General features: G+C 41.5%; 1 protein-coding gene across 1 annotated transcript in view; it reads left to right on the top strand.

The window, feature by feature from the left end:
- Positions 1 to 22,364, top strand: part of RASSF6 (Ras association domain family member 6) — a 66,808-nt gene that overhangs the window by 21,301 nt on the left and 23,143 nt on the right. The window contains exons 2-3 of the mRNA XM_036255536.1: positions 333 to 431; positions 21,926 to 22,004. Of these exons, the coding sequence (XP_036111429.1) occupies positions 333 to 431; positions 21,926 to 22,004 (178 nt within the window). The remainder of the gene's footprint in view (positions 1 to 332; positions 432 to 21,925; positions 22,005 to 22,364) is intronic.

Genomic DNA, 22,364 nt, shown 5'->3' with positions numbered 1-22,364 from the left:
AAATGATCTGCTCCACTACTTACTGAGAGTTTGAAATGGAGGTAATAACATGCAGACCTTGCTGGGAGATTTGAAGATTCAGTGAGATAAGGTCTATACAGTCTCACAAACAGTATAAGACCCATAGTAGACACATGACAAAAAATATTTTCTCTTTCCTTCCCTCCCCAAGCCAACCCTTATGTCCATACATGAAACACTATTTAAACAGTCCCCCCCCCAAATACTTTTACACACTAGCGATGACACACCAAGAAAATTCAATTTAAGTCAGAAACTGATTTATGAATGCATCACAGTAACATGTCATTAATATGATTCTAATGTTTTAGGGTATCCTTAGATGACCTCAAAAAGGGAGAAAAGGTGACTATGATGGCCCACCAGTGCTCTTCTTGGATCTTCGTGAATGAGAGGACATTCCTTACTGGGTAACTATGTATCTGTCTTATATGTTATTCTAGCAGTCAGTCATCTGGAGATTATACCCCAGCACTATGTCATTCTAAGCATGATATCTGAACAACACGATCAATAATATAAATCACCAGTTGAAACATTAAATGAGAAATTGAATAAAGATGTTCCTAAAGACTGCTAAACCATAGCCTTTCATAGAACAATCACTCTATTCCATAAATGGTGGTCTAATTTCCCCAAAGGCTGAATTCCTATTTTAGTAGTTAGTACTATTCTCAGAAGCAGCAATAAAGGATCTAAGGCTACTCATAAGTGATTTATCCAAAGAATTAGCCCAGGAGTCCAACTCAGGGTTTCCTGTCCCAAGAAGTTCCCCCAAATTTTCCCCCTCCCCCAAAAAATGACAGAAGAGCAAGCAGTGTCTCCAAAGACAGCAGCCCTGGGTCTATACTAGTGCTCCTTCTGTGCAGTGTACATTTAACCAACCAGGAAAACAAATTTGCCACACCAGGAGGGAAGTTCAGAGAAGGAAAAGTACAGCGTATAAAAGAAGAATGTATAAACCCATGTACATATTTTCCTGTTATTCAACTCTGCATGACTCAATTCAGCTTATGAAATCATGACTCCCATCTGCCTCTGCCAGGACATTGCTAAACCATGCCTGGGGCCCTCCTCACCGTTACAACCTCCGAGGTGACAACCACTGTCCCTTAGCTGACGTCAGCTGGGACACAGCAGCTCTACCTCCTGAATTCCTGAGGAAGCATTCAAACCTCTAGACTAACCCTTGTGATCAGATTAAAATATATTCTATACAGGTACCAGGTAACCTCAGTCCACAGTCCTCTGCCTGCACACCCTGGCGACACCTCTCTTCCCTGACAAAACTTCAAGACAAATGCCGTAAAAGCCCCTGTGCTGTCCTTGTCTCTTGTCTGCTCTCAGGGGTGTTTCTATTCTGGCTAATTCTCACCATTGGTTTGCATGAATTTCTCTTTATTCTCTAGGTTCTTTTTTCTCCTGGTCCTCTCTCTAGAATGGTTTTCTTCCACCTTTATAGAGTTTCTAGTTCAGTTTCTAGTTCAGAGATTTAGGTCGATCTCTCTGTAGCAATGACAAGCCAATAGTAACTTCTATCCCGTATCACCACATCCCCTCTGTTTGTTCATCTGTGTGGTCACAGAAAGAAAATCATGAACTTCTGTGACATAGACACCCATCCTTTACAGTGGTTATCAATTCAACTTCTTTTGAAGTATTTTATTGTTTCCCAGTCTCAGCTTTTCACTTTCCCCATGAAATCGTCCCTGAACTGCAGTAAGATTTTAATTAGCTTGTGCTAATTACTTTGGTTTTTTGTTCTTTTAAAATATTTATTTCCTAATACTTATGAACTGTGATTACTTTGATAAATTGTTATATTTTATATATTTATATTTATATAATTATAAAACTGAGAAAATATAAAAACGTATAGATTGAAAAAGTAAATATTATCCATAATCTCACTACCAAGGAAAAATATATTCTGTTTAATTTTGTCATATTCCCCATCTTCTAAGGATTCTATTTACCATAGTTGAGATCAAACTCTATCTTATTTTACACACCTTGCATTATATTAAAAATATTTGCATTTGCCATTAAAAAATCTTTCTAAAGATGATGTTAGTGACTTTGTCGCATTCAATGATACACAAGTATCATAATATAATCATTCCTTTAATTTTGACTTTCAGGATGGTTCCAATTTTTTTAATACACAGGGGCTAGTTCACAGAAGTGGAATTACTGGATCAAAGAGTACAAATAAATCTAATGTTATTGCTACAAAAATTAGCTTCCTACAAATGTTTGATGAGCGTTCTCTCTCACCAACAACTCATGTCTCCTGCCTTGTCTTTATTGTCTTGTAGCAGATGCTCAGTTTCCTGAGGTAGATTTTAAGCTCTTCGAGAGTAAATCCTAGCATCTCCTGCATCCGGTTTCCCAAGGTGGGGTACCTGGATGATGTGAGGTGAAACATATAATTGATTTTTATTTGAACACTTATGAAAAACATTAGAAATATATAACTAGCACATGAATTTTTTTTATTTCACAAACACTTTTGCTCATGAAAAATAAAAACTTACTTAAAAGAGGAGTCAGTCAGAAAAAAACATTGACAGCAGATGCTGCTTGGTGTTAGCCAAAATCATGAAAGCAGCACACGAACAATTGTTTTGAATAGCAGAGCCGCAGCTCTCAGCCAGAACATAGTAGTCACTTTCCTACAAAATAGCCTTACAGTCAGCACTCTATAATACTTTTACCTCTGAAAATATTTTTTATAAATATGTTCTAATAATCAGGAATATAAGAGGAGAAAGAAAACTAATGAAATTTGAGAACCTATATGCTTTCCAATTTTATAATTGACCTGAAGTAAAGTATGTCACAATAAAACTACATATTTTGGGGGAGGATATTTCCAGAGAAGGATTTGTGATTCTGGTGACCCTTATTTTGTGTCATATTTTTAGTTGACCGAACTGAGGACCTATAGTTTATCTTCTATAACCCAGAGCCCCTTTCAGGCTCCAGGATCCATGTTTTAATTAGAACTTCAGATGGTAAAGTAAAATACTATAGCCTTTATACAAACACCTGAATTGCAGATAGCATTTCTCAAAATGTGGTCCATAAGCCCAATCAAATGCTTGTTAAAAAGCCAGATCCTGGCCCTGGCCAGTTTGGCTCATCAGTTAGAGCATTGGCCTGCGGACCCAAGGGTTGAGGGTTTGATTCCAGATCAAGGGCATGTACCTGAGATGCAGCTTTGATTCCTTGCCCCAGTTGGGGTCATGGGGGAGGCAACGAATCAGTGTGTCTCTCTTATAACAATGTTTCTCTCTCTCTCTCTCTCTCTCTCTCTCTCTCTCTCTCTCTCTCTCTCTCTCCCTTCCTTCTGCTCTATCTAAAAATCAATGGAAAAAGATTCTTGGTTGAAGATATCCTAGGGTGAGGATTAACAACAACAACAAAAATGCAGATCCTGGGTTCCACGCCAGAACTATTTAGTTGATTCTGATGCATAATGAAGTCTAAGAACCATGGCTCAGAGTAAGAAAGGGTTAAAGTCTGAGGGCTTTGGACCACCTGGAATAAACACAATTCCTGGAGCCTGGGGAAATCTTTACAAAATAAAGGCCACAAATGATAGTAATGTTACTGACCGCCTGTGATATCCAACACACCACAAATCTGGCCAACACCCCCATTCATTTATTCCCTTAACATGTGGTGATCCAGCCCCTCCTCTGTACTTGTCATTGTTCTAGCAAACAAGACAGAATTACCAACTTAAGGGCTTTTTCTTTTTCTTCACAGAAATACATAAAAATAGTGGAAATTAATTTAAAAAATAGAATCTGCTTGATGGAAATTTTGGTTACTTAGCAAATTTCATAAAAACTACATATGATCAATAAAGTAAGAGGTTATAACATTAATAGCACAGTAATCAATATAAAATGTATGTCTTACTACCAGATGAGAATTCTCTGAGTTTAGAAACTTCCCTGTGTGAAGGGTGTTGGCATAAGTGAGCTTCATGCTCAGATGACTAAGGTTCCAGTTGCTGTTTCATTGCCTGGGGTCATCACTTCTGTGGCTTCACATGGTAACTATTCCATGTGGGTTGAGTTTAAAAAAAAAAATGGTTCCACATTGTTGCTTTTGAAGTACTTTCATTTCAGGTCCTAGGCTGGAAATCAGGGCATTTTAGAGGTGAGTAAATGCCAACCCTGTGTTCTAAAAGGTGCAAATTCAGTTTGAGAATGCAGGTCAGATTTCACTCTGGAAACCTGTTAGGCTTTTCTCCTGCTTAGGAACTGAATACAAACCCTTGCAGGAGGCAGCTCTTCCAACAGCAGCCTGCAAGGCACGTGTACATTCTTGTCCTTAATAAACAACTTTAATTAGCATGATGTAATACATTTTAGCAGAAAGTATATTATTCCAAACAGTTTCTTTTTCCAAGGGTGTTGGCCAGCACCCTTTGGTGAAACAAAGGAACCTGCACCTCTGAGCACAAATTCAGCACAAAGAACCAGTGTTCAGAGGCTGCTCCTACCTGGCTGGTAAAGCCAGAAGGTAATATTTGCCCAAGTTCACAGCCAGGGCCTTCTCTTGAGCAAAGGAAGTGGAGCAAATACTTCAGCGCCCCAGCATGCCTTGCAGGCAGGTTTATGAAGACAGAGCGTGGCTTTCCTGAAGTTCACAGGACTCTTGTCTTTAATGCATGATAAGGGAGTCAGCTCTCTCAGACATATTGTTATAGGAGTCAGGATTCTATAATAAGCCGAGCAAAACGTTTGAGGCATGTTTAGGATCAACATTTTATGAATGAGAATTATTTTCTATGTGGATATTATTTTTAAATTTTTATTTTAAACTTCTTACCAGCTATGTTTGATGGATGACCTGGCAAAAGCAAAAGAAATTTTCATTAGGAGAAATTGGATATTCTATCTGTTACGATGGCACAAAAAGATCAATAATGTCACCCCAGATATGTGAAAAAGGTCATTTTTAAAGTTTTCTTTGTATCAGAGATTTTTCAATGGGCATATATTGTCAACAGTCATTAAGTATATTAATATGACTGTTATTTCCAATAAAATGTATTTACTCCACTATATCTATTTCATTACTTCAATCCATCAATAAACAATAAGATCATCTATCTGTCCAAGATACTCTGATAACATTTCAGTAGAAAGTTTGATAAAATAAAAATTCAAAGACTAGAAATTTATGGAGTTTACTTGAATTTCTGGATATGTTAGCTATACAGTAAAAGATATTTTTTTTCCCTCCAAAAAGAGGTCAGGATTTAATTCGCTACATTTTATTCCCTAAATAAATAATTACTGAGAGCATACTACAAACCAGAGGCTGTACTAGAAGCTAGGGAATGGAACTTTGAGCAAAAACAGACAAGGGCAGTCTCCAACTTGAGCCTTCATCAGAATCACTCGGAGAGCTTATTTAACTCAAGATTGCTGGACCCCATTCCCAGAGTTTCTGACTCAGGAGGTATAGGTTGGGGTGACCATTATCATGTCTAACAAGTCCCCAGGTGGTACAGATGCTGCTGGTCTGGGAATCACACTTTGAGAACCACAGGTCTAAAGGCCTGATCACAAACTGAGGGTAAATGTTCAAAAGGGAAGGAACCCAGTTTTAGGAGAGAAGAAGGACTTAGCCTAAGCAGGGGGATTCCAGAGGGAACTAGCAAGTTTAAGGAACTAACACGTTTAAGAGAGTGAGTGGGAGAACATCCCTGATGCTGGGAATCAGCCCACACTCTTTTTGGCCAGAGAAAGCACAGTTCCAGCAAGGGAAAGGTACCCAGTGTGGCCTAGGTCCAGGACATAGGGAATCTTCTGAAAGAAAGCTAAAGAGTAAGAGAAACCAAGCAGAACTTTACCTATTATTGTAAGAATTAGGGGGTTTTTATCCCAAGAGCAATGAGAAACATTTAAGGATGTTAAAGCAGACGATATGATGAGATATGTTTTATATACTCTGTGTAGAGTGTGGAGAATAGCTGGGGTATGCCCAGAAGAGAAACAAGCGACAGCTTAACATATTTTTTCCAATATAAGGAAATCCGTGATCAAAGCCGTGGCGGCAGCGTTACAGAAGAGGGAGGTAAGGAACGCTCCGATTGGGCTCACACTCACTAGGATGCCCCTGAGGATCACTGACCACCTGTTGTGGTGTTTCAGATACTCTTGTAACAATCCCAATAGTCCAAGAAGCTGAAAGGCATATCGGTAAAATAACTGAAAGACTTAATTAACAGAATAGATATCGTTTCCCCATCCCAGAGGAGCAGGGGGTAGCAGACTGTGAAGTCCAGGCAGTCATCCTTAACAAGCACAAAACCCCAGCTGCTCATGCTCAAAGGGTGTTATTTTACAGCTAAAAGGTCTGAGCCGGCAGGAGATCACATCCACAACGCAAGGCCAACCGTAGAGCAAAATGGCTTTATTGCATGCGCCTGGGTGCAGGCGAGCTGAGCCAAAAAGGGTTCAGCCTTAAATAATAGTTGGGGTGTAGGTTATATACTCTACTCTTAGCTTCTGGCAGTTCCTGCTGATGTACTCTGCCTGGCCCATTGTCCACTTTGCAGTTGGACTGGTCTGGTATCTCATTCTGCATCTGCTGGGTGATTCATTGTCTTGTGGATAATCCAGATAATCTTTATCCATACTCAACAGAAGGCTAACCAAAGGTCATGCAAGCAACACATTTTCCACAGTTTCCACCTTTTGCAAGCTTTTACCTTTACCCTTTAAAACATTACTAAACCTTTTATTCCCATCTTATAACGATGATAAAAAGGGAAAAGGGACGAAATTTCTTTTTGTCTACTTCCTGCAGGTGCCGGGTAGTCATGGACGCCTAAAAAGAATTTGTTAGATAACTTCTTGGGGAATGGGGCCATAGGGTCCTTTTACTTGTGCTAGAACAAATTGTCCAACTGTCTGGTTGACTAAAATTTGCAGTCTATTTTGTACAAACCTAGTAACAGGTGCAAGAGGCAGGTCCGAAAAGCAATAGTAAGTAGGCTAATATTAGGGGCCCTACAAAAGGGGGTATCCAAGGTAATTTAGGCAAGGCTGCATCTACACTTTTCCAGACAGATTGGGCTAGGTGATCCTGACTGAATTCCTTTAGCCACTGGGCATTATCTAGAATTTATTGTGTCCTCTCCTCGACTTGTCCAGTTGAGTTAACATAGAAGCAACAAGATGTATTTGTTATCATGCATAGACCTCCTTCTTTGGCTAGGACATAGTCTCTATTACCATGCAGGCAAGAGAGTCAAGAGATTTCGAAAGAAGTTTGAAATTTTCACCTGTATCTCTATCTCTATTTGCCATGGTGGCAGTTATGTTTTTTGCTGTATGGCATTATAAGTAATTCCTCCCACGAGGCCTGCAGTGGTCATTGCAGCTATGACTCCTGCTATGAGGAGTCCGACTCCCCTTTTTGCCTTATGATGGCTTCTGGGCTCAGGGCTTGATGAGGTTGAATTAGGGATGAAAGAATGGATTAAGGTCTTGGCTGGGGTGACATATTCTACTGCCCATAAGCCACCCTGTTTTTCTGGGTTTAGGTATTGAATAGCAATTCCTCTCCTAGGGGCACAAATGTTTGATGCACCTATAAACATCATTCCCACTGGTAAGCAAAGTAGTCCAGTCATATTCGGGCTAGGGAGGTGTTTGACAGATCCACAGTAAGGCTCGAATGATTAAACCATGATAGAGGGAGGAGAGGGCTATGCCCCCAGCAGAACTGCACCCTGGACAGCGACTAATTTCCCTGGGATGATTTTCTTGGTATTGCTTTAAATCCCTCTGAGTTTGCACATATAAACTTCCACTGTAGGTATTAGACACATCAAGAACAGTTCGATTACAGGTACCCCTCATAAGGTTATAGTGAGATAGTGAGCAATATTATACATGGTGCCCACCTTCATGGTCTGTATTCATACTGAGAATCAAGATCCAGTGAAATTTGAGATGACGTGGAAGGACCTGGAGAGTATTATCCTAAGCAAAACAAGCCAATCAGAGAAAGACAGATATCACATGATCTCACTTATATGTGGAATATAATGAACAAAACAAGCTGAGGAATAGACCCAGAGATATGGAAGTGGGGTGCAGGCTGACAAACCTCAGAAGAGGAGGATGTGGGGGGAGGGAAGAGAAAAACCACAGAACTTTTAAACAAGGATATAGACAATAATGCTGGGTGGGGAGCGGGATTGGGAGGAGGATGTCAATGAGGGGAAAAATGAGAAAAATCCGTAACAAAAATAAACTAATTAATTAATTAATTAAAAGTAAATAAAAAGATCAAGTGAGCTTTTGCCCTTCTTCTCCAGGGGAGGTTTCTGTCCTCCTTGAGCTCGCCTTAGGACACCTGTGCTACCAATGGACAGGTGCACCATCCCAGTCAAACTCCCCACCTAGCACTTTCCCCAGAGCAGGCTCCACCCAGCTGGCACAGCCAAGCGCTTGGCCAGGAGTGAGAGCCCCTCGGGGTCAGTGAAAAGAACGATAAGAGTAGTGGTATTTCACAGGAGGCCAGCAAGGCCTTGGACCCTGCCCTGCCCCCTCAAGAGGGCGCAGGTGCAGGGGGCAGGTGGATTATGTTAGGAGAAGAAGCAGATTCTTGGAGGAGACAAAGTAAAGAGTGAGAGTGGTTGGTGGGGATAGAAGGAGTAAAGGTGAAAGTAGCGTGGAGTTTAGACAGAATGTCCCGCCCTAACAAGGGAGTGGGGCAGGCTGGTAACACTAAAAAAGAGTGGAGAAAGATATAAGGGCCTAAAGAACAAGTGAGTATCTGGTTGCCCTGGGTTGCAATATTTGGCTGTCAATTCTCACAACTGAAAACCGAGAGCATTGCAGAGGTCCCCTGAACTTGGGGAGGGCAGAGTAGGTTGCCCTGGTATCGATTAAAAATGAAATTGGCCTACCTGCTACCATCAGAGTTACCCAAGGTTCAGAGTTCGAGATGATGGCCAGAGCGTCCATTCCTGGGCACCTTCAGCCTTCAGCCCCCAGGCCAATCAGATCAAGGCCTGGATTGCCATTCCTCCAGCCCCAGGAAGGAATGAGGACCAACTCTGTGCAGTCTGTCTGCAGTCCGACTTCCAGTGGGGTTCCCCACGTTGAGGACGTGGCTTAGGCAGTGGTTGAGGATTGGGGCACTGCCTCACCCAATGGCCAGTCTGACTGCATTTAAAGCAGGGACCTGGGGGTTCGTTCTGCTGGTCCTGGTGGGTGCCCTTCTTCTGTCCCCTGAAGGGGGTTTGCTGACCCCTTTGATTAGTGGGGCCTCTGATGGCAGAGGCAGGCATTGGAATCCTGCCATTCATTGCTGTTTAGCTTCTTCGTCATGATTATTAAAAATCTAAAAGGATAGATTTAGAAGTTCCCGTTGAGGGGTTTGAGGGCCATCTTCAAGTTTTTGTAACTTTCTTCTAATGTCTGGGGCCGACTGAGAGATAAATCTCAGGTTTAAAATGACAGTCCCTTCTGGGCTCGTGGGATCTAAGTTAGTGTATCTTCTCATAGCCTGTGTAAGGGGGATGGAAAGGTGGCAGGGTTTTCATTCCTTTCAAACCTTCCTGGATTATTTCAGAGTTTTTCATAGTTAATGGCCTTGTGTGAGGCTTTTTTATTTTTCCTCAATGAGACAAATTATAATGTGGTCCCTGGCTTTCCTACGAGCCTCATTGTCCTGATAATTCCACCTGGGGTCCTGGCTTCAGTCCCTACTGGGTTAGCGGGAGCATGGCCCTGGGCATTAACCCAGACTCAATTTTTATCTTCCAGATTAAGGGTGGAAGACAGAATAACATGACTATCATTCCAAGTTAGATCATAGGACTGGGTAAGGTCCTCGAAGTATAATTGGTGGGATCCTCAGTAAAGGATCCTAGTCTTTTATTTATTTGGGACAAATCTGAGAGAGAGGAGGGGACTTGAACTCTGGCAATCCCTTCAGCTCCCGCTGCTTCCCTCAGGGGGCATCTAAAACGGGGGCTGAAGTAGGGGATGGATAGGGACGAAAGATAGTTCCCCATCGTGTGTGAGGGAATCATTTGGGACTGTAAAAGAGTGGGAGCCGGAGAAGGAGGTTTAAGGTAAGGGGGGGCCCACAAAAGGGGCTGGAGGAGGAGGCCCTGCTGGAGGGGCTGAGGGAGGAGGTGGTGGAGCAAGATTGCTGGATCTTGGGGGAAACAGGAGAAATTAGCGAGCCACCTTCAGAGGGAGGTTTAGGAGGGTTAAAGTGGAGTAGGAAGATTTGGCAGGGAGAGCAAGAATCTCGTAAAGAGGGGTGTGATCTGAGTGCAAAGGGTCCTGGAAGGAAACTCAGACCATTTTCCTTGCCTTCGACAGAAATTGTCTAGGTTGGTGAGAATGTCAAAAATGCCGTTCTCAAGCTATTGTGCCCCACTGTCTAATTTGTACTGAGGCCACGCAGTGTTGCAGTAAAATATGAGTCGCTTGGGATGTAAATCCTGAGCGAGCCCTAGGGTCCGTAGATTTTTTAGGAGACATTCTAGGGATGTTGCACAAGGGATGGACAATTGAGCATTTCCCATGTTGTGGTGTGAGATATTGTGGCCTAGCGGTCTAGCAGATACACTAGTGGAAGAAGAAGGCATTACCCCTTCTCCCCTAGAGTAGAGAGACACACAACTCACCCATATCAGGTGTCCCTAGATATGTGGTGAGCTAAGGGAATCAGGTTCCCGAGGAGCGTGTCCCGGCCAGTGCTGGATTTCAGGAGGGACGATCACACAGACGTGACGGAGAGACCTGGCTCTCTTATGTCTGGACGGGGGTAACAGTATAGCCCAGAGAATCAGACCAGTAGGCAAAATAATACTCACCAGTGAATTAATGTTTGGTGTTGATACTGGATCGGCAGAAAAGGTTGGAGGTCAGGTATCCAGCTGAGGATGTGATTGATCCTGGTCCAAAAGGAGGCCTGGAGGACTTTGGGGGCCCATGGTCGCCCCCTATGCAGGATCCTCACCGTCCTCCTGAGTTTTGGCACCAAAAAAAAGGTCTCAGCTGGCGGGAGATCACATTCACAATGTAGAGGCCATTGTAGAGCAAATTGGCTTTATTGCATGTGCCTGAGTGCAGGTGGGTTGAGCCAAAAAGGGTTCAGCCTCAAATAATAGTTGGGGTGTAGGTTATATACTCTACTCTTAGCTTCTGGCAGTTCCTTCTGATGTACTCTGCCTGGCCCATTGTCCACTTTGCAGTTGGACTGGTCTGGTACCTCATCCTGCATCTGCTGGGTAATTCATTATCTTGTGGATAATCCAGATAATTCTTATCCATACTCAACAGAGGGCTGAGCAAAGGTCATGCAAGCAACACATTTTTTATAGTTTCCACCTATTGCAAGCTTTTACCTTTACCCTTTAAAAACATTACTAACCCTTTCAACAGCCAGCCTGCATCTGTTCCAATAATGAGTGGTGTTGTGTGGCACAACTGTGTTTACTTTTCAACTAGCTTTAGAAAAATCTACAAGGCATGTATTAGAAAAACCTGAAATGGAAGTTTAACTCATAGTAAAATGTGAAGAAAGATCCCAATAGAAGTTAGATACCAATCTCATTGCTCCCTTCCCTCATCTCTATATCAGCCCCACAGAAAATCCAGTCAGCTCCACCTCCAAAATCCAACCACTTCTCTCCATCCAGTCCAAGCCACCATTATCTCTTTCCTGGACAATTGCAACAACGTCATTGGTTTACCTGCTTCCATTCCCTGTCTCCACCGCCCATTCTTCCCCAGCAGCCATGAGTTTCTTTACAATGTAGGTCGTAACATCTCGCTGGAAGCCTTGAAGGTTTTTATTGCAGAATTCTTACCATAAGGAGTCTCTAACGCCCAATATGAGCCATCCTGGAAGACCTTCAGAACCTCATCTTGAACCACTCTTCCCCTCTTTCTCGCCTTCAGCCACGCCAAGCTTAGTCCTACCTACAGGATGTGGCACTGTGTGCCTTGCCTACGACACTCTCCTTGACTCTTCATGGTTGGCTCCTTTCTATCACTGAGGTTTCAGCTTGATGTTTCCAGCCTCCTGATCACCCTTTCTAAAATGTCCTCTTCAATGCACTGCATCCCATGATCTTGTGTTTTTGTTCGCACTTACCCTATGGAACATGAGCACATTTCTTTGTTTGCTCTTCTTTTTTCTTCTGTCTTCCTCCTACAGAAAATAAGTTCTGCCCTGGCCGGTTTTGCTCAGTGGTTAGAGCATCGGCCTGCGGTCCAGAGAGACCTGGGTTTGGTTCCCACTAAGGCCATGTACCTCAGTTGCAGTTTGTCCCCAGTCCTGGATGGGTTGTGCAGGTGGCAACCACTCAATGTGTCCCTTTCATATCAATGTTTCTCTCTTTCTCTCTCCTTCCCACTCTATCTGAACAAAAAATGGAAAAACGTCCTCGGGTGAGGATAAAGAAAAAAAAGAAAATAAGTCCCATCACTGCAGGGGCCTCATTTATTGTATATATTGCAGTGCCCCCAGCATCTATTATGTTGTCTATTACATAGCAATTCTTTAATAAATTTGGGGTAGTTATGAATGAGTGTGGGGGTAACCTACCTCAAAAAACTGAATCGGGAACTTAGCATTTAGACTTGACATGTGCTGCCTTTAAATAATGATTCATATCTAGGAGCAAGGTGATTATCTGCATTGGGGCTTCTCTTTACTTGCTTCTCTTTACTTTCATGTACATGCTAATTTCCTGGGGATCTTTGCTAAAATACAGATTCCGATTTGTAACAAGATGTCTCCCAGGTGTTCCGACACTATTTTGATGGGAGTCAACTCTTAAATCCCATGATAAGCAGAATAATGGCCTCTCAAAGATGTTTACATCCTGATTCCCTGAATTTTATATCACAGGGGAAAAGGAAATTGAGACTGCAGATGGAATTAATGTTGCTAATCGGCTGGGATTAAGATGGGAAAATTATCCAGATGGGACCAGTGTAATCATAAGGGTCCTTACACGGGGGAGGGGAGCTACTTGGGAAGAGTTTTCCTTGTAAGAATGACTCAGTGGCCAATGTGGCTTGGAGGTGGAAAAGAGCCAGAAGCCAAGGAGAGTGGGCAGGTCTTGGAAACTGGAGGAAGCCAGGAAACTTATTCTCCCCCAGAACTTTCAAAAATATACAGCCCTGCTGATTTCTTGATTATAGTTAGTGAGATCTGTGTTTTGACCTAAAGAACGGTAAGCTAGTGTACATATTTAGGTTATTTAAAGCCACCAAGTTTGTAGTTATTTGTAACAGCAGCAATAGGAAACTAGAACAAACCTCCTCCAAGGAGCGGCTGAAGAAACAGGGTTCTCTTGCCCCTTACTTCAGTAAAAGAGGGGGAGAAGCCGATGTGTTAGTGGGCCAGTTACATGTAACTAGTTTAGTTTTAATTGGAATAACAACCTATTTCAACCTGCAATCTGTCAGTGGAAAGATTTCCTTTCTCCTACAAGAATAATATCTCACTGATTCTCAGCACCCTAAGATCTAAAAGAATAGATTTTGAAGCGTGATTCCCTAGCCTAGCAGCATCAGAATCACCCAGGGACATGGTAGAAATGCACATTGTCAGGACCCATCCCAGACTTATTCAATCCGAAACTGGGGGTACTACTAAGAATCTGTGTTTCAACAAGTTCCTCCGGTAATTCTGATGTCAGAAACTGGGGGTACTACTAAGAATCTGTGTTTCAACAAGCTCCTCCGGTAATTCTGATGTCAGAAACTGGGGGTACTACTAAGAATCTGTGTTTCAACAAGTTCCTCCAGTAATTCTGATGTCAGAAACTGGGGGTACTACTAAGAATCTGTGTTTCAACAAGCTCCTCCGGTAATTCTGATGTCAGAAACTGGGGGTACTACTAAGAATCTGTGCTTCAACAAGTTCCTCCAGTAATTCTGATGTCAGAAACTGGGGGTACTACTAAGAATCTGTGTTTCAACAAGCCCTTCCAGTAATTCTGATGTTAGCTCCAGTTTTAGAACCACAGATGTAGCATAAGCATATGTACCACTGTGTTTCATATTTTCCACATATAGAGGGGCACACGATTTGTTTGTAGTTTTCACAGTGTATTTTCTGGGCACTAATTGCATGTGATAACAGAAACCAAGGTCTGTATGTAAGCAGCTCATTGCAGCCACCAACTAGAATATGTTGTAATTTTTTTTTAAATCTCTTTCATAAAAATCTTTAGAAGACAAACCATAAAGGGAAGTGAAATAGATAAAGTATCTTTCCTCATCTGAGGTTGTTGGAAAACATACTAGTGTGTTAAAATATCAATACTGATATTTACCCTTATAAAGGGATTCTCTTAAAAAATCACGTATCAGATCTAGAGCATGTTCCTATTTTCTTCAGAAAACTAGCACTTTAATAGATGATACAATCCTCCTTGTCTCTCTTCTTTTATCCCCTCTTCCATGTCTTATCAATATCTAGAGACACTGTTCTGAGTAGCTAAAGCCGCTCTCTTAAACAGTGGAGTTTTCATAATTGAGAACACACTTTGGGTGTTTTTCTTTGTTTTGTGTCTACTGACTAGCCATCATTTCAAGTTTCTTCTTAATACTGTGAAATTATTCCTTAGTCTTTAACCTTTTTGCTCTTATCTGAGTTCTAGGAGTTGATGACCTAAGAAAAGCTGAAATTTCTATACACTGATGGCTCCAGGGCCATGTTTTACAGGGGTAACATTGAACAGGTGAATGGCTCAGAAAATAGGCAAGTTACAAAATGGCCAAGAGCAATCAGAGGGGTGGTCATGTGGTGGAGGAGAGAGAAGTCTGGTCACATTACCTTATTGATTAAATTCGAATTTCATGGAACTCAGAGATCCCCCACCCCCATGCAGTTTAAAAATTATCAGCTGTTAGCACTGAAGAGGGAGGTAGGGTCTTAAGATAGAATTGCTTGGAAGGACAAAGCAAACAGTCAAAGGCACCCTCACCCCAACCAGCAGCAATAGTGAATGATACCTTAGCAAAGTTACCAGAAATATTAGGAACACTTCCTTTTCCAAAGGGGCAGACCCTCAAAGGAAGTCAGGAAGAGACTGGCACTTTCGGAGCTCCCTGATAATTAGGGTGGCATTTTTACTTTAGTCACGGTTGTCCTCTTTCCAGCGTCTCGGGTTTCACACTGTAAATGCAGTCCCTTCATTTGCAATGGAAATGTGGATAACCTACTTATTAGCTGGAGAAGGTCTGCCTGCAAAGGCTGCTAGGCTTTCTTTCCTCAGCATTTGAGCCAGGAGTTGGGGCCAAAGGCAAAAAACACCTGGGGCCCTGGCCACTGCTGAAGAGGGGAGGCAGGAGTTTGCGATTTTAATTCCAGGATTCGATGTGACAGTGATAAGGACAAAGCGTGTTAAGAGAATTCTGCTACTGCTTGCAGACTTCAGGAATATGGAATGCTAGTTTGTCTTAGCAAATGTCTTAATAATGATAAGCCTGTACTCATTCTCTGTTCTCTTGCTTCCTGGTTCCACCTTTCCCCAAACACAGGCGCTTATACTATGATTTTATGGAAATAAAATTATGAAAACATTGTGAATGCAGGATGCACTTATTATATAGAATTTGGGAGGTTTACAGAACTACAACACATAAAATTAAAAATAACATCCTTAATTCCCAGCACATGAGCAATTGGTTATTTTCACATGTTAAATTCGTGGTTATTTTATAGAAACATACAGTGACTTTCACTTTTTTAACCTAATATAAAATTGTTCGTCTCATTGCTACAATTTAACCTGATGAACAAAATCAGTAGGGGGATAAACTTTTTAAGGGAAAAACAAAACAACACTGTGTGAGAGAGCAAGTTAGCATTTTTATTCTGTCTCGGTTTTTCCTGTCCTTGAAGGGACTCTGGAATGTCTTAGGTCCCTGCTGTGAAACAAGGCAACACACAGCCGAATTTTGTTCCTCATGCTGCTGTCTCCGCGCCCTTCACTGGCTGCCAGATTCGGAGCCCGAACATTTTTCGGCAAGACTGAGAAGCAGAAGGACACTAAAAGGGGAAGCACAGCTGCGGCCACGTGTGCCTTTGGTGGCGAGGTCGGGCTGCATTTCCCTCTGAAGTCTATTTTGTGTCCTGTGGCAGTCTCTGAAGTTCGTGTTGGAATACAGCATACAACTATATTTTTGGTTTGCCTTCCGTGAATCCAAATTGTAAGACTCACTTAGTAAAGAATGGGACAAGGGCTTTTTGGTTCCCAGGAACGAGATCCAATATCCACTTAATTATGCCATGAATCATTAGTAAAACAAGAAGAGAGACCTCTTATTGCAACTAATATTTGACATCCATTCTATCTATACAGGGCATAACTTACTTCTGCACATCATGATGTCCAATGTCCATGCATATTACAGTTTTATAAAATCAAATTAAAATTGTTTCTTAGTGTGATAAGATTGAGGAACTCATTTCTGGCTGTCTGTTATTCATGGCAAATGTCAGTAATTCATGGCAAATGTGGGTAATTCCCATCTGCTGAGCAGCTGCAGTTCAGGCCACAAAGAGCAAAGTACACCTAAGCATTTTACAGTTGATGCTGGATCCACTATTACTCATTAAAACTGAGCTGGGAGCCTTAAAGGAACAGGAGCCCTGGGCTCTCCTCTGCATCCTTCCTCTATGCCTGTCACCCCCATGTGGAGTCTCTCCCTGGCTACCACTCTTCCAGGAGCTATAATGAATAATTCTGGGTGTCCATCAGCATCTATCAGATCCTCCCTCCACACTGCCAGTGCACAGTGCCAGCTTCTGTCCCGGGAAAGCTTAGGATTCTGTGCCATTTAGTTAGCTGTCCAGCTTGCCATTCCTTAGTTTTGTAAAAACACTATCCAGATTATATACTGTGTGATGTTTTCTTAAAAGCCATCTAGATCTTAGAAAATCAATTTCTTATGTATCACACATAAAGTGTACAGGCTGTTTGAACCTTGCATCAACTTCTTGGGTATCCCTGTAGCTTCTATACACCAGAGATTTATAAACTGAGAAGATTGGATATGGAATCCATTTCTTATTACCCATATTATAGTTTTGTTAGGGCAATTGAACAGTTGCTAAGCAGTCTGGTTTTGGCTGGGTGAATTCTTTGGATGCTGAGAGGGAAGGTTGTTCTTTTACCTTTTTAGGGGGAACCGTACATAACATTTAAGTGTACACTAAAAATCTATTACAATTACCATTGACAAGTCACCGTCTATATTAAATCAGTGTCCCTTTTCCTGACTAGGGACTTCCTAGGTAACACTTTGGTGATTACCTTTGAACTTCCTAAACCACATCATCCCTATACTCATTCTAGGTCCCCTTAATACTTTAGATGCTCCCATATATGTGAGCCTCGCCTTGGTTCTGCAACTCTGCCCCAGTACTGTAGCAATGTTACCACTCAGCTTGCTGCATCTTGTCCTGTCCTGAGATTTGTTTTCCATAACTTTCCTAGTGGCACTTAGCATCATCATGTCTTTTTCTTGCCAAGAACCTTCAGTGGCTGTCCATTGCCTGCGGGGTGAATTCTGAGCATCTTAAAATGATTGACGAGGTCCCTGTCTGCTTCTTCAGCTCATTGCTCCCACTCCCCATTTTACATGTTATTTATAGTCTTAGAATCCCAACTCTGAACTTTCTCCACAACTGTAGAAAGAACTACATGTCCTTGCTAGTGTTTACTTTGCCTAGTAAGCTCCTCACACTCTTCTGGTTCAATTCTCACCCTCCAACGTTTGTATATTTATTCCTCTAAGTTCTAACCCACCCTCAGAATATGCCTGAGGCCTCTTGACTGTCCTCACACGGTGAATGTATGACTGAATGACTGTAAGCACAAGGTCCTCTGTGAGAGAACATAATTTGAATCAGTCAGCAGATGATTAATAACAGTTCAGCTCATTGTGCCCTTAATGCCAACAAGTCAAGTTTGAATGTTTCAGGCTACATTTTATTCCATGTTGTATTAGACCCATTGTTCCCTCAGCTGTATAAACAAATCATCTTCAAAAGTTCCTCTGTACCTACAATTAAAATGTGATGATCTTTTCATATTTGGAATGTACTCACCATCGATATAGTTGTTCACCTGACTTCTGAATTTTCTTTGCTAATTCCTCACTTTATTACTTCACCTAATTTTATCTCAACATTGTTTCACTGAGCTCTACTCTTCTCCCACACTCTAACGTCCTTCAAAGTATCATTACTAGTCAGAAAGATCCTGCCTGTAGTGGAAAAAAAGTATGGAAGGCTTCTGCAGGATTCAGTTGCCCTGTGTTACACATGGCTGATAGGCTGTCCGCCTTTGTGGAAAGCAGAACATATTTCAGACTTTGTGGGCCTTCTGGTTCCTGTCACAATGACTCACCTCTGCAGTTATAGCAGGAAATCAGCCACAGACAATCAACCAACAAATTAGTGTGGCTGTATTCCAATAAAACTTTATTTATGAAGAACAGATGGTCTAGGCCCACAGTTTGCCAATCCCCTGGGTCACCTGAAGGCTTATCTCTATGAAGAAAGATTGAGTCAGGTTTTGTTTGGACACAGAAACAATTTCCAAATAGCTTGCTCCCAGAGAATAACCTTTCTAATTATACATAATCTTGAGTAAATACTCTGAAGGATACTTGTACTATACCTTATTGTGCAGTTTTATCAGAAACAGAAGCTGAGGGAATAAGATTATGTAAACATTCATTTGCTTTAATAACCACTCTCACAGCTCAGCATATCAGGAGTTGCATCCCAAGTGAACCAGAAATTTCTGTATGCTGTCCTGGCACCCCGTAATGAGAGCTGTAAACGTCTTTACCAGCTCTATAATTTTTAGGAAACATCCAACAGCGATGACTCCAAGGAGACAAAATCAGTGTGCTCGGTGATATTGAGAACAGAAATATTTATTAAACTAAAATTCTAGAGTAAGCCGGTTGAGAAATGGAACAATAGCATGCAAGGATTCTGCAGACATTTTTTATGCCGTGATTGTGTGGAGTGTATTGATCCTTGGAAATGTACAGGTGAAAAATGACAAGGGAGAAAAGTCAAATGGAAGGAGAATGTTTACCTGATCTCAAACATGTAAAACTTAATACACATGAATTTATCATTCAACATTTAGTATTTATTGAATAAGAATCTACTATGAGTACTATGAGCAAATCTCTGTTCTAAACAGTGCAAAGACAGCAATGAATAAAACACCAAAATTCCTGCCCTCATGGAGCCAAGATTCTTATGGGAGAGAGACATATTGAGTATCAAAGGGATATTAGTGATTGATATATTTGGAAATTTAATATCATGAGATTTCTGTCCTATAAAACTGCTTATATATACATATTTTTTAAAAGCCTTTTTCCCCTACTTTGGTATGTTTTGTATTTTTAGGAATAAAAATACACATAATCATTTTATTCAATCAGCATTTGCTGAGTTCTTACCATGTGCCAGGCCCTCTTCCAGGCACATGAAATATAGTGTGAACAAAACATACAGACTTGCCTATTCTTAGGGGGCTATCGTCTAGAGGGAGAGACAGAATGTAAGACAATATTTTAAAAACATATATTCTTGCCCTGGACTGTGTAGCTCAGTTGGTTGGGTGTCACAAGTTCAATTCCTGGTTCGGGGCACACACCTGAGTTGCAGGCTCATCTCCAGTAGGGGGCGTGCAGGAGGCAGCCAATCAATAGTTCTCTTTCATAGATGTTTCTCTCTCCCTTCCCTTCTCTCTCTAAAATCAATTTTTAAAAAGTTAAATAAATAATATATAAGAATATGTAATTATATATATATTATAAAAATATAATATAAATACAGTATGTATAAGGTTAGATAGTGACTAAGGTTCAAAAGCAAGGAGGAAAACAGGATGTGAATGTTTGATAAGGCAAATTTCTAGATTGAGTGGTCAAGAAGGACTCCTTGAGAAGATGACTTTTTTTAAATTACATTTTTATCCATTTATTTTTGTTACAGATATTTCTCCTTTTTCCCTCCATTGACTCCCTTCTCCCTATCCCCTTCCCCCCTTCCCCAGCTTTGTTATCTATGTCCATTGGTTATGCATACATGCATGTAAGTTCTGTGGTTTATCCCTCCCCCCACCCTTCTGAGGCATGTCTATACTCTACTTCTATGTCTCTGGGTCTATTTTGTTCATCAATTTTTTCAGTTCATTATATTCCAGAAATAAGTGAGATCATGTGATATTTGTCTTTCTCTGCTTGGCTTGTTTCACTTAAAATGATACTTTCCAGGTCCCTCCATGTAGTCTCAAAGGATAAGAGATCTTTCTTTCTTATAGCTGCATAGTACTCCATTGTGTATATGTACCACAGCTTTTTTATCCACTCATCTATGATGGACAGTTGGACTGTTTCCAGATTTTAGCTATTGTAAATAGTGCTGCTACGAACATGGGGGTACATATATTCTTTCTGATTGGTGTTTCAGGCTTCTTACAGTATATTCCTAGAAGTGGGATCACTGGGTCAAATGGTAGTTCAATTTTTAATTTTTTGAGGTAACACCATAGTGTTTTCCATAGTGGCTGCACCAGTCTGCATTCCCACCAGCAGTGTACTAGAGTCCCCTTTTCTCCACACCCTCACCAGCCCTTGTTATTTGATGATTTGTTGATGGCAGCCAAGAAGATGACTTTTAGGCAATTTTTTTTTTTTTAATTTTCACCCGAGGATATTTTCCCATTTATCTTCAGATAGAGTGGGAGGGGGAGACAGAGAGAGAGAGAGAGAGAAACATCAATGTGAGAGAGACACATCAATTGGTTGCCTCCCTCACAACCCCGACCAGAGCTAGGGACCAAACCGCGACCCAGTTATATGCCCTTGACTAGAATTGAATTGCGACTCTTTGGTTCATGGGCCCACACTCTAACTGCTGAGCCAAACCAGCCAGGGCTCAGTAAATATGTTTTAAAGTGAGCATGGTAATGGGGCAATGGTGTGGGGGGAGAGGGTCAGCTGTGCAGAGGGAGCAGCAGGCATGCCCCCCAGGGGACAATGTGCCTGCGTTGTTCCAGGATCATCAAGGCAGCCAGTGGCCGGAGTGCAGTGAGTGAAAAAGAGAGAAGCAGGAAATGAGATCAAAGCTGTAACAGCAGAGCAGATCACATCCGGCCTTTGAAATCATTGGAAGGATATTGGCATTTATGCTAATAATGAAAAGCTTTGAACAAAAGAGGTATGATCAATTGTGCATTGAAATAACTCCTGCTGTTAGGAATCAACAGCAGGTACAGGGAGGCTTTTAGGAGACTGTTGCAATCATCCAGGTGAGAGATGACAGCCTGGACCAGCGGAGTAGGTAACGTAATCATCGTAAGCTATGGCAGCACAGAGCAAAGGATGGAGGTGTGGCAGGCAGGAAACAGTGTCCCCCTGTCACAGCCCACCTGAGACTCAGGAGCTGTGACCCTCCCTGCACCGTCGCTCTGTCCCCAGTGGGAAGCACACTGTCAGGCTTCACTAGGTGCTTCACTTAGGTTAGTTAAATGTTGCAAAACAAAAAAGAAATGTAAAACCAAATCTCTAGGTCATGACTGCCTTCTGCTATAGAACACTGTCCTTGCCACTTTGTCCTGAGTCATTCCCTGGCTTTGGTTATTTATTTACCAATTAGCACCTTTAGCATTTAGTTGTGCCCTAAGAAGCCTTCAGTTTTCCCTGACCTACGTTAAGATAAAATGACAGAATAGTCAAGATTCCGTCAAACCATTTCTTTCCACCTCACACCCTTATGACCCTCCTTTCACTGTTAAAGAGCCTAAACCTGATTGTAACTGGATGTAATTGTTTTTCAGGGAACAACTTAATTCTTTATTGAAGACCTATAACATTTTTTATGCGAATCAGGAAAATCTGCATATTTCATACGGACAGGTAAGTCCATCAAAGAAATGAAATATAGTTGATTCACAGAAAAAAATTCCATAAAGGTACACAGGAATAGGATGAGTTGGAGTTCATAAGCCAGCAGCACAAATGGTCTGTGAGAAACAGGTTAAAGTTGATCATAATTTTTTTTAAGTATATCACATAAACTTCAGTCCTGGGACATCAGTAACTTACTAAACATTTTGAGGGGCTAGGACAGCATTTAAAAATAACTTTAATGACACATCTGCTTTCTACTTTAAAATACGTGGATATCTTTTGAATAGCAACTCTGCTAGAAATTTATCCTAATACTTTCTTACAAATGCACCAGGATGTTTACAGAAGGATATCACAGTGATATCA

Source organism: Molossus molossus, unplaced genomic scaffold (assembly GCF_014108415.1).
Source record: "Molossus molossus isolate mMolMol1 unplaced genomic scaffold, mMolMol1.p scaffold_m16_p_1, whole genome shotgun sequence".
NCBI classification, from domain to species: domain Eukaryota; kingdom Metazoa; phylum Chordata; class Mammalia; order Chiroptera; family Molossidae; genus Molossus; species Molossus molossus.
This window is presented reverse-complemented; position numbering and strand designations above follow the sequence as displayed.